This window comes from Rhamphochromis sp. 'chilingali' (assembly GCF_963969265.1).
Source record: "Rhamphochromis sp. 'chilingali' genome assembly, chromosome: 21".
NCBI lineage: Eukaryota > Metazoa > Chordata > Actinopteri > Cichliformes > Cichlidae > Rhamphochromis > Rhamphochromis sp. 'chilingali'.
Window position 1 is genome coordinate 11,035,035 of NC_137949.1, and position 12,627 is coordinate 11,047,661.

The following is a 12,627-nucleotide window of genomic DNA, read 5'->3' on the forward strand; positions in this document are numbered from 1 at the left end:
TTCCATGGCACGATTACCAAAAAGTCCCCTTGAAATAGTTCACGTCATGGGTTCTAGAGTTTAAAGCGCAAATACAGTCGTACCAGAAGTGAGGCCACAGAATGTGTAGATACAAGCTCAAACCGCATGTTTGGAGATGGGTCGGCGACGGCAGTCATGGTTTGATTATGTAAAACTAATGTGCAGTAAGAACTTTACAGTTTGCTGGATAAGTCAAAGACATTGCACTTGCAGTTGGCCGCTGCCCTCCTGGCACTGAATACAGCATTGTTGAAATTTTGTACGCTCGGGGTTCACACGAGGTTTCAGCGGGCCACCTAAAGGAAAGCGCTGCAACTGCATCCTCAAAAGAAGACTCCCTTGGCGCTCACAGTATCGGATTCATGCTGCGCGTCATCCAGAAGGATTCAGCGCAGAATAAGCGCTACAGTCGGCTTCAAGGGAATACAAGATCGCTCTGTGAAAAAGAGTTCATGTGAGAATGCGTTTACACCTCAAAAGAAACGGTGTCATCGATGGAAAACGATTTTCACTGGGAGACAAAACCCAGCCGTCAGAGCAGCGAGGTTTGTCTGTGGGGGGATGAGGGAGGGATGATTTCTGCACAGTTCTTATCTCTAAATGCATCTGTAAATTTACTCACACTCGTCTCCTTATTGCCCTTTTCCATCTCCCCTGGTTCCTTCAAGGTCCGACTAGAAAAAAAGGCCTCCTGGCAAATTATGCGATGCGTCTTAAAGGTGCAAATGAAATGCTTGAAACTGAATCAGGTGGCGGTTATACTACGTTTTTCACGGCCCTGCTCGAGATACGTAAGGGAGAAACTCCTCAGTCGTTTCAGCCTCAGCCCAGCAGAAACATGTAGTGCTGATGCTTAAGTTCTACAGTGCAGGCCACAATTCAGCAATACATTTATCAACACAAGCTTTGAAGGGCCTTAGAGGCAGTTTGCTTGATCTCACCAAGGACCCAAAATCTTACATAAGCTGCTTTGCTTAGTCAAAGAGAGGCTAAAAATGACCCGGCGCAGCAGCGAGCGATCCTCACATGAACAGCCTTCCAGCTACAGAACAGCACACAGCACCAGCAGTTTGGGCCTCAGCGCCGAGCTCTCGTCTCCTCTAAGCCAGCATATGTCAACCCGAGTCTGTCTCTCTGCCGTCTGTCTGCCACTGTGGCAACAGCAGGGGAACGTCCCCGCTCTGCCAACTGCCTGGCATCGCACACCCAGACGCTTTCCAGATACCCACTGTCTCACTATTAAAGCTCCCTGCCTCTGCAATGAAAAACCCAACAGAATTCGAGCTCGCCGTGTTTTCTTGTTTCATTATTGAAACGCTGTCACTCCATCGCAGACTTTGGTTACCTGGTCATTCTGTAATGTGTTGTCTGAGGTTTGCTACAAGAAGTTTGGCAGATGAGGAATGTGTCATACATGGTAGCTTGAAAACAAGTGTGAATCCCACGTATGCTCGGAGTTTGTCTTCAAGGATGCGTATGGTTCAAAAAATACTGCGTTTACTCAAAAGTACAATTCGCAGGAGCAAAAAGTAAATCAAGGTATCTAAAATACAATTTATCAAACAGCTGATGGCACGGCGATGGCGTGTAGATCTGTGTGGGGGTGCGGCGGGCGATGGAGGTCAGGCCACAGCTGGGTAGTAATAGGAAAATGACGCGCAGACCTTAGATTGACTTAGAGTCAGCATTGTGCTACAAAAACAAGATCCACGCTCACACATCAGCAACAGACACACACACACACACACACTATTCAAATCCAGGGACTTTGTTTTTTTACTGCTATCATATGATTCATATCCCTGAACCCACCCATAATGAAGCCAGGCACTCGGGCACAATTAGTCATAAAAATAGATTTTTAAAGTGATGTACCGTTCAGTGGACAGCGCATTATTTCGACTTGATTATTTGTCTAGTACTGTACTGATTAAATAAAAAGCAGCACCATTTAGTGGGTTGATTATCCCAAAGGTTTTACTAATAGACTTCAGTCTTTAGGTCAATGATTTGACAGCGACATCAGCAACACAGTGGAGCGAACGTCGAAATCACCGGCACCAAAGTTTCATAATTAAGCAGCAGAATTTTAGCGTTTTGCTCAGAATGAATTTATGAGGAACACAATCACGGACCAGGATTGGATCAAACCAGCTATTCCTTCACTGATTACAATAGTTTTACTGGTGTGTATTGCGCCCGTACAGATTGACAGCAAACTATTTTGAGTCGTGGACCCCTGGAGGTCCCCGAACCACACTTTGAAAACCCCAGACCTCTGTAACAGTTGCATATATAGATGTAGGTGATCTTTAGCTTTTGTTTGTGTGGAATTTAGGATTGTGCAAATCTCCATTCACTACTTAAAATTGGCATCGGTGTGCACAGCCCGTTCTTTCTGTTCAGCAGGGCTCTTGCAGAGTTTTAGCTATTTGAGACTTGCTGCTTGCATCCCTCTGGAAAAGCCTTTGCCCCAATTTCATTTCATTATTCCCCATCTTTTCCTAAAGGGTGTCAGCCACAGGGAGACTTCAAACTACACTGAACTTTTCAAGAAATGGGAAAAATTACAAAGTACTTCATAGATTAAAGAAGCGCGTATGCAGATATTTTGTTTATGTTTTGACATTTTTCTCTCCATCACTCCTCATTAACTGTGGCTGAGGGTGCAACTTGAAAGGGCCTGACAGAAGCATGGTGGATGAAAAGACGGCCGTGCGGCGTAGAGTGTGTGCGCGATCAAAATGACTGCATGTGTGCAACAAATCCAGAGGAGTCAAGAGCAAAAGAAAGGGCGGAAAACAGTGGAGACGCAGTGGGGAAACACGATGAATATTCATCCCACTCACAATTCAAAAATACAACAGTACTATTGTGAACTGGGGTATGTACATTTCCCTTGGAAATACAGAGAACTGTAATAAGTGCATAAGTGCATTTGTCTACACATTTCAATCTAAGGAGTTACAGACACTTTCATACTGGTTTCTACTGCATTGACATGATGAACGTGTTGGCACAAGACTTGCATGTTTTCAGCTTCAAGTAAATGTCGATATCTGAAAGTTGGCAACGTGAGATATATAGGAAAGATGTTTGAAATGTGCGCGTTGATGAGCTGATGTCATTCTTCCACCAATCCAGCCCATGAAGAATGTTTGACTACAACCAGATTGGGTAGAAAGCTGCATTTTTCAACACTGACCAGTCCAGAGCTTATTTAGGGCTGCCTGAATAACCTTGGATGTGTAACCAGTGCCACATGCACACAGTTGAGGTATTTCAAGCATTGGCACTTTGCAAAGACTTGAACTTACAACAATTTAGTGATACTTAGCTTCTTATTCCCCAAAAGAAAAGAAATCATAAGGTAATTTTCAAATGATCAAAAAGTATCGAAGGGCTACTAACTTTAACCGTTTTTGAACAACTTGAAATAAATAAATCTCTCATTTACTCTTTTAGCTCAAAGGCCTGGTTGCTGGTAGGTTCTCAAAGCTGCACTTTTTAAATGGCACTTTGCAAATGCTGAAAAACTACAGATGTATCCATCCAGGACACTGGATGAGAGAGCTTGTAGGTCGGGTGTCATGAGAGTGAGCTAAGGAGAAACCCAAGCGACTCATGTCAGACATACATTTCTGCTAACACTCGCTCTGGATGCAGGAGTATAGCCTTGGCGCATCCTACAGTCCGCTGGGGTTTTGGCGATGGGCACTGAGGATGGCTATCAGATCAGACGACAGATGGATAAAGGAAGAGTAGAGAGATTAGCAGTCTAGAAAAAGGCTAGTTTTAAAGTTTTGTTTGAAATAGGGAGACACGTTAGCCCCTGACCCGATCCTCTCAAAGTCTAGTCTGAGCCTCTGGAATATAGATCTCGATGCTGTCCGCTCGCTCCGAGGCTGAGTTTTGCCGGAAAGAGGCCGCCCGCTTGGCTGCCATGAGCCGTCGGCGGGCTTCCTGCCGGTGCCGATCTGGGAGGTCCAGGGATTTCTCCCTCGTCATTGCACTCTTCTGTCGAATTGTCTTCTTTGGTACGGGAGCTGGTGCCTTTAGAAAGAAGAGAGAAAGATTAAAATGCAATTTTGCGATTTATTAGAAAATCCTTTTTGTTTGCTCCACATTTTTTTAAGAATCAGTCTGCAAGCAGTGAGTCCTCACCTTCTTCTCTGGGCTATCCACAGGCCTCCAGTTGTTGTTCTTGATCTGCTGCAGCTGGTCAAATTTTATGGTGACGTCATCGATGGAGAGCTGCAGCAGGTCCCAGAACCCAGCCAGGTCCTGAGAGGTGGGTCGCGGCATGGCACTGGGGTCCTACGCAGCACGGGCACAAGAGGAAAGATCAAATACTCTTAAGAGTGTTCAAATGGTGAGGTAGATACTATAATGTAACACCGCACATGTGGGCCACCCTGCTTACTGCACTTCAGCTCCAGTCCACTAGATGTCCTCGTCATATTCAAAACTAGTGATTGAAACGAGGGGCAACAGCTTGTGTTGGAGAGCGGTCCCGTCATTCGTTCATGAATGGGGCCTGAAATACTAAGCCGACTTTGTCGGTGCAGACCTATTCATCACTTGATATCTGAAATGAAAGGAACATCTGACTGAAAGGTGCCTCATTGTCTCAGTAACTGCTGCAGGTTAATGAGTCATGGGTTTGAGTTTACCGTGTGCTGGTCCCTCTTTCTTTCATTAAATTAGCTTCTTCCTTCTTCCAAGCTGAATATTCTTGCGAAGGCTTTTCATGATAAGGAAGCACAACCTGCGTACGCCTGAACAGAATTTCTGAGCTGATTTTATGTGTTGATCGCCACCAACGAGGACCCGGGTACACAGGTTTGTGCTCTAGGACAATAACGTCTAAAAAACATGATCATGAGAGGCTCTTAAACTGATGCAGGGAGAAAAAAGATTGATGGTCTTGAGGTAAATGTGTGCATATTATTAACCTTTGTTCATTACAAATTCTAATTTAATTGCAAATTTCTTTATTCCCAAATCCAACGCAGAAATGCGATTAGAAACAGGCTCTCTTAGGAGGCTTTGTTTGATTTCAGGGCTTGATGGTGTGGAGCACAACACTGTCACAGCTCAGGCTGCAGCACACCCTGCACTGTATTCAGGATTTTGTTTTTATTCATATATTTCCATCCATGTTTTACTTTATAACTTCAACTATTTCAGCTCCATGGTTTCATAAACTTTGCACCGACCAAACATCTGTGCTGTGACTCGACAACCAGAGATGGTCAAGCTCTAAAACATTATGACATTTGAAGCGTGCAGCAGAGTAGATGTAGTTTTTTATATGATGGGGGCTTGTTATTTAAGTTTTGAAGTTCCCAACTCATTTGGTTTCTTGTGCATTAAGTAATCAGATAATTATTTTTAGCCAAACAAACAGCAAGGAGTCGCTAAAAGGATCTCAAAAATATCATCTTTGGCCCCAAGTGTAGAAATTCATTAACCAATTAAAATGTTATTTCTTCAGCTCTTTCCTAAAGTTGTATCTGTTGCAACATCACACACAGATATTAAACTTACAGTATTGCTAATCATACTTTGCTTACTGTGACTCCATAGGGGTTACATTCGGCTTTGATATTTGTACAGTATTATGAGATTAGCATAATTCTCCTTCATAAAGCAAGCCATTTGAAAAAAACAAAAACCCTAAGATTTCAAACATGAGTGTCCACCATGTGAGGAATGCCAGAAACAGAATTCACTCCTGTTATCTCTAATTACTGAGAGATGGACTCAGAACTCCATCAGCTTTATTCTGACCTCTGTGCCTGTGATGTTCGCCAAACTCCAAAGTCTCAAGGCTTCAAATATTCAGAGCTGGCAGATTTGGAAGGAGTCGGTGAGTTTTAAGCTTCGGCTGTGCCTGTGTGTGCTTCAAATCCTGGAAATTCTCCCAGAGAAGCACTCTGTGCACACCGTTCGTTTTAATTCAGGCTTCCTAAATGTTGATTGAGACGTTAAAGAAAAGCAGGCTCCTAAAACAAGATGAGACATCCTTTTAAGTTTCTCATTTGTGGACATTTCACAAACCAAGGCGGTGTATGAAATATTGTTTCATATGGATTTATGGCATGGTCAAGGTTGCTGGTTTGTTGAGTAAACATTCATAACACCGTCTCCTTCAGGAGGAAATAGTACCTGGCCTCTACCTACCTACCTACCTACCTACCTACCTATCTAACTGTATGCCAGGTGTGAGGGAGACATCAACTCACAGAAGGTAAGACAGTTGCAGAGAAGCCAGCTGAATAGTAGGAATAAGATACAAACCATCAATGCATATGCCCTACCGGTCATCAGATAAACAGCTGGAATAATAAGATGCCCACAAGAGGAGGAGATGTCACAAATGTCAAGACATGAAACCCCTCATTCAGCATGGAGGTTTTCACCCAAAGTCCAACATCCAGACACTCCATGAGCTACAGAAAGTGGGAGGGCATGGATCACTGAGTGTCAGAGCCACAATACAGTATGAAACTTGGAGCACTCACAAGGGCTGCTCCATGAGAGCCTCAGGCAGCTAAAGACAGACGGTGATGCGGAACAGGAGGTGGAAGTGTATTGGATGACCAAGCCCCTGCATGGGATATATCTGCACCATCTACCTACATCTGTACCATCGACAGACAGGGGAAGCGGCTGACTAAAGAAATCCTACCAGTGGCTAGAAAAGGCCAGCTCAAAGGACAGCACAGAGGCTTGGATCACGTCAGCAAAGGAACGGGCCCCGAGATCCAGAACCATGGAGGCAGGAGCTACCACAGCCAATAGGACGCAAGTTACAGACTGTGCAAAGGTTCCCTGGAGACGATCCAGGACATAGCAGGATGCAAGCCATACACTTAGAGGCAAAACCAGTGGCTGTGATAGTGCTGAGGAACATCTGTGCCACACACACTGCTGGTGTCTCAGATCCATTTCAATAGGAGCCTGGTTCTACCATTACTTCCTCTGTTCCAGGATAAAGCTGCATCACACACACACACACGCATGTATTGTTTTATTTCAGAATGCTCAGGTCACATATAAATGCGCCGAATAGCTATTGATTCTCAATGTTGCACTTTTCCACAATCAATGACATTTTCAGGCAGTTGGATTCAGTTTGTTAGCACCAGCTAAAGTATTAAACGTGTATTGAAGGTTGAAGAACAAAGTGTGGAACTGTTTCTAATGACAAAAGTTCATTCTACAGCACGATCAATATTTTGAGTCTAACACCTTTGTGCCAGATGTAGCTGTGTCATTCTAATTTCTCTCTCTCTTACCTTCAAGCACAGATGTGGTAGGCTGGATCACATGCAGTGTGGATGGTCATGTTATTTGTGTGCTGCAGTTAATGTCACCTACATGTGAGTTATGATGTAAACAGCAGTTTTATTTGTTCTTTACCTACAGACTTTAATAAAATCACGTCTTACCAGGTTTTGCTGACACAGCCAGTAGAATTGCTGGAATTTCTGAGACATGAGCAGCTGAGCACTTCCCACTGCACTTCGGATTTTCCCTAGAACTGAATGACACGCAGCATATCAAACAGAGCACATGCAAACTGTTAATTCTGCTCAAAGGATCAGAGATTCACTCACTCTCCTCTGACAGGTCATTCTCTTCAGCTTCTGCCTCCATCTCCTTACACCAGCCCTCCATCCTCTTTGTTTCATTGTGGAGCAACTGCATGAACCAGCTCCCGTCCCTCCGCAGGGAAGGGGACGCCCTCCCCGACTCGCCCGGCGAAGCCGCGTTCTCCCGCGGGGAGGGGGGTTCTAGCTGCCAGGTTGTTTCGCTGGTGGTCTCCCGGGGACTGGGGGGTTCAGCAGGGGTACGATAATCCTCCCGGTAGCTGAAGAGCCCCTGGGTGCGCACGGTCCGCACTGCCCCGTACTGGGTAGGTGTGCTGGGCTCTGAGTGACGCTGGAATCCCCCACCAAACTGCAGGCCTTTGTCCTCCATGGTGGGAAAGCCCTCCAACTCCAGGTCGGCCTGCACAGCTGCAGTCACGCTGTTGGAGCGTTTGAACCTTCCCTGTCTGACGGGCGAAGAGATTAAAGGCACGGGTGAATGTACACATGCCAAAATGACGAATAATGGCACTGACAGTGGGGCTATTTTCTGCGATACCGAGATCAAACATCAAACCCTGATGTTTTGTAATGATGTGAAAATCCCAAAGCCATTATCTTACCCTTTCTTTTCATCCTCTACCTGGATCCCAACAGAATGGTACTCCCGTGAGCCTTTGCTTTCAGATTCAGAGTCCGTGGCTGCTTCCACCTAATGTGAAGAAAAGATACAAACAGTGCTTCTCATTATGTGAGCTGCAATTCCCCAGTGTTTCTGTGTTTATTGGGTTGGGACTGGACAGAGCAACTTAACGGTGCACAGCGTGTCAGAAAGTAAACATTGTATGATTTATGGAGGCTGCGAACGGAAAAAGACTGAGGTGGTTTTTAGGTTTGAGCAGAAATTAGGCTAAAGAATGAAGCACAGTGTGCTATAGGGTACATTCTACAACGTAAAATGTCCAATAAAGCATTTGTAGTTGCCCAAAAGGAAGCATTAGATTTAATAATGGCACCACACAGCGCCAGCTAAATGTTTGAGAACAACTCGTTCGATGCTTTGCTGTGCAACTATGCAATAAGCATAGCAGCTTCAAATTAGCCACCTTTGCACTCACGCTGCAAGAGCTCAACACAAACACCTCTGAGTTTAGGTCGGGTCAACGTGAAGGCGCTCCATTAGCATGTTTGCCGGACACCCTTACAGAATGTGGACGTGTGCTTCGGGTCATCTTCCTGTTGGAAAACAAATGATGGTCCCACCAACTGGAACCAGATGGGAAGCTGAGCCGCTGTGAATGTTGTGGCTGTTCTACATAAATGGCCAACAGTGTCACCAGCAACATTATCACACCTCCTCTGCCATGCTTCTCAGTGGGAAACACACTTCTCTCACCATCCGTTCATTCTCTCTGCATATCACAAAGATGTGGACCCAGAAATCTCAAATCTGGACTCGTGGGAGCAAAGCCCAGATTTCTGCTGGTCTGCTTCCTTGCCTTTCATGACCCGAGCAGTCTGCTTTGTGTTTGTGTTCCTCTGTGGGCTCAAATTGTGGTCATAAATATTTTGTACTTGTAAATAAGGATTTGTATGTGTAAAAAGAATTTGTGTGTGTAAAAGAGATTTGTGTGTGGACTTAGCCAAAAAATACGTGTGAAACTCTGGACTCAAGTTTCAAGTACGAATTTTGACCCTGTTTTTCTTCCTTTCATCTGATTGGCCAATGTCACGTGAATCACAAATGTAACTATCCAATCAGAGAACAGATGGGTTTGGCTGTTGGAGGGGTGCTTTTTTGAACTGCAGGTCCTTGAAGGGTAATACAGTTTGAAGCTGGAGGATCTCTATGTAAATATCCGATAGCAGCTAGGTCCCCTAACTTTCAGTAGCTGTTGAAAGGATAAAGTTGTGCTATATCAGTGGTTAGAAATACCATTATTACTTTAGGATTAGTTTAACACAAAGTCAGGCCTGACCCGGGACCATGGCTGTGAGTCACAGGCATGAAGGTCCTTTCACATCAGACGCAGCATGTGATGCTAATGCTAACTGCTAACTAAAAGCCAAGGATCCAGAATTTGTTGCGCTGGCTGCTGAGCTCTGTGGGTTTTTGCAGCAGCTCTACCTGTACTAGATGCTAGTCCCTGTATTAAGCAGGTAAACCTGTGACACAAAAATCACCAAACTCGGACGACCACAGACTGTTTTTCTTCGTGGTGATGAAGGAAAACGCTGGGCTGGCATGTAAAAGGGCATTTATTCCCTTCAAGAACCTGAAGCCCCATAAAGCACCCCTCCAATAGCCAAACCCATCTGTTCTCTGATTGGATAGTTAAATTTGAGATTGACATGACATTGGCCAATCATATGAAAGGAAGAAAAACAGGGTCAAAATTCATACTTGTCACTTGAAACCTGAGTCCAGAGTTTCACACGTATTTTTTGGCTAAGTCCACACACAAATCTCTTGACAATGACAATAAATAATAAATACTAAATACTAAATACTATATAAACACAAATTCTTTTTACACATACAAATCCTTATTTACAAGTACAAAATATTTATGACCACAATTTGAGCCCATACTCCTCTGTGCTTTCTTTCTCACATTTCAGTCATAAAAGCTTGAGTCATGCAGGCTCCTCCAAACAGTTTATGTGGAGGTGTGTTTGCTACTTGAACTCTGAGAGGCAATAATTTGGGCTCTACGTTGAGTGCCACTGACTGCAGAGTGCAGAGCTACTGCGACTCTAGGACTTCCAGCATGTATGCCAGGTGAGGCTGTTTCACAGCGCCTGGTGTTTTTTGGGTTTTTCTGCACTGCAGGAAACAGTAAAATGTTCAGGTTAATGGACTCTAATTTCTGAACTTACTGATGCAATGTCATTTCTCTGTTCTTGGCCTGTGTTTTCTGTAGAGTGGCCATTGTGCCTCAGGATAAAGGGATGACTGCAGATAGCAGGAAATACATTCGAGGCACAACCGTTAGCTGTAGGTGATGACCTCATGAAGGTCATGAAGATAATTTAAATAGTGTGAAAAGCCATCATATATGTGTATAAAGATAAGGTTTCTTTTGAAGCATTTTTAGTCAGTTATGGTAGACTGGATGCTGTGGAACCATCCACAGTGATAGAAATGAGGACATTAGTTTTTACTATGGAGGAGGAGGACAGAGCGGCGGATGATAATGGCTCCTGCGTGGCTACAGTCGGTGGAGCCACATTTAATGACACCTCTTCAGTGTTGACCATTTTGCTCTGCTGTTCTTCCTCCATCCGTTCTTCTTTTTCTCTTCTAATTTCTTTCTCTCACTTGTCTCTCTTTGTCTAGTTTCCACAATGTCTTGCTGACTGACTGTGGCTATCTTTTTTTTTAAAATACTGACTGAATCCTGCTTTGTCATTTTTGTTATGTCAGTCATTTTTCTCCGGTGCTCACTGAGCTCTTTTTCTCTGTGACAGTACAAGCGGTGCTCTGCAAATATGATTTCATTGGTACGGTTGGTATAATTGGTTGTATCTTCAGAGAGACAGACCTTGCATTAACATCTGCTTTGAGTGATCCAAACACAAGCTGACAGCTCTAAGTATACCAGTTCACAGCTGGCAATAAAATGCATCTTGAGTGACCACTTATGATTGGATACGACTTCCCCCGCTCCTCATGCAAATAAAAAAATAGATCGTTTTCTGTTTGCAAAAAGCAGATTACAGCACTCACATCTGCCCTGCATACACATACCTCAGTGCATGACCAGACGCAGCTGCTGTGGCTCCTACAGCGCCCGCTTCAGTCCCTCTCCATGCTTGTATGTTCATGTGAAGTGCGTTTGCTCAGACTTGGTCCCTGATTGATCACATCATCGAGTTATCTGTTCCAGCCTATCAAAACTGTAAACCCCAGTTTCTTGTTTACTGCTTTTCCTTTGTCTACCTGGGCTTTCTTAATAATAATAATGGATTGGATTTTATATAGCGCTTTTCAAGGCACCCAGAGCGCTTTACGATGCCACTATTCATTCACTCTCACATTCACACACTGGTGGAGGCGAGCTACAGTTGTAGCCACAGCTGCCCTGGGGTAGACTGACAAAAGCGAGGCTGCCATATTGCGCCATCGGCCCCTCTGGCCACACACCTTACATCACACCTTACATCACCCTCCTCCAATCAGATGCTTGTCTGCCTGCACGTCTCAGCCACTCCTTCACCCACAGCCCACTCAGCACAATCATACCATCTTCCATCTTCTCTCCAGCGGCGGTTATCTACCCCTGCCAGCCAACGCTTATCATCTTCTTCATTACCACTCATCTATCCCCCGTATAGGACTGTCTTCCTGACCTCATTTTTCCCAACACCGACCCTTACCTGAAGTCATCTCCTAGTGAAATATGGATCCACTGTGTCGACACATAAGCTACACAAACATCTGATCTATCCTTCTTTATTTTTATTTGTCCGGTAAAGACTACGGGAAATGAAAGCCCAATCACAGCTGTGATTACTGGAGAGCTGAGTAAGTGGTTCTTTAATGAGGCCCAGGGCACATGTTGACCATATTTTGGACCGGATGACTTTGGATGTGTTCTGAGCGATCAGCTCTCTATTCTGTCGGGTGTATTTATAACCTGAGCGGTGCAGCTTTGATAAGAGCTGAGCGGAGCCTTATGTTCCCTGAGAGAAAGAGAGAGTGCTGTTCGTCCTTTGGTCACCTGGGTTTCCTCGCAGGGTTGTTTAGAGTCAGCTAATCATGGGTTAAATATTTCAGGAACACATTTACAGCATGCACAGGTCAGAAAAATGACTCGTGGCTGTGCCCTGGTTTTTTTAGCTGGTTCTACTTTGCATTTACCCACAAACTTCCCTCATCATTTACTGGGTGATTTTAAAATTAAAAAATGTTGATCCAGTCTTTGACAATATACCAAAATGTGTTTTTATACTGTGATTTTTTTAAAGGTTAGACAAGCAGGACTTAATGTGAGCATTGCGTCCT

At 44.4% G+C, this 12,627-nt stretch overlaps 1 protein-coding gene across 1 annotated transcript in view; it reads right to left on the reverse strand.

Annotated features, from left to right (window-relative positions):
- dlgap2a (discs, large homolog-associated protein 2a) overlaps nt 1-12,627 on the reverse strand; it is a 96,692-nt gene continuing 84,065 nt past the window's right edge. The window contains exons 10-14 of the mRNA XM_080870195.1: nt 8,243-8,331; nt 7,647-8,086; nt 7,479-7,570; nt 4,186-4,338; nt 1-4,074 (exon numbers count right to left, since the gene is read on the reverse strand). Coding sequence (XP_080726321.1) covers nt 3,868-4,074; nt 4,186-4,338; nt 7,479-7,570; nt 7,647-8,086; nt 8,243-8,331 — 981 coding nt within the window. The 3' untranslated portion in view covers nt 1-3,867. The remainder of the gene's footprint in view (nt 4,075-4,185; nt 4,339-7,478; nt 7,571-7,646; nt 8,087-8,242; nt 8,332-12,627) is intronic.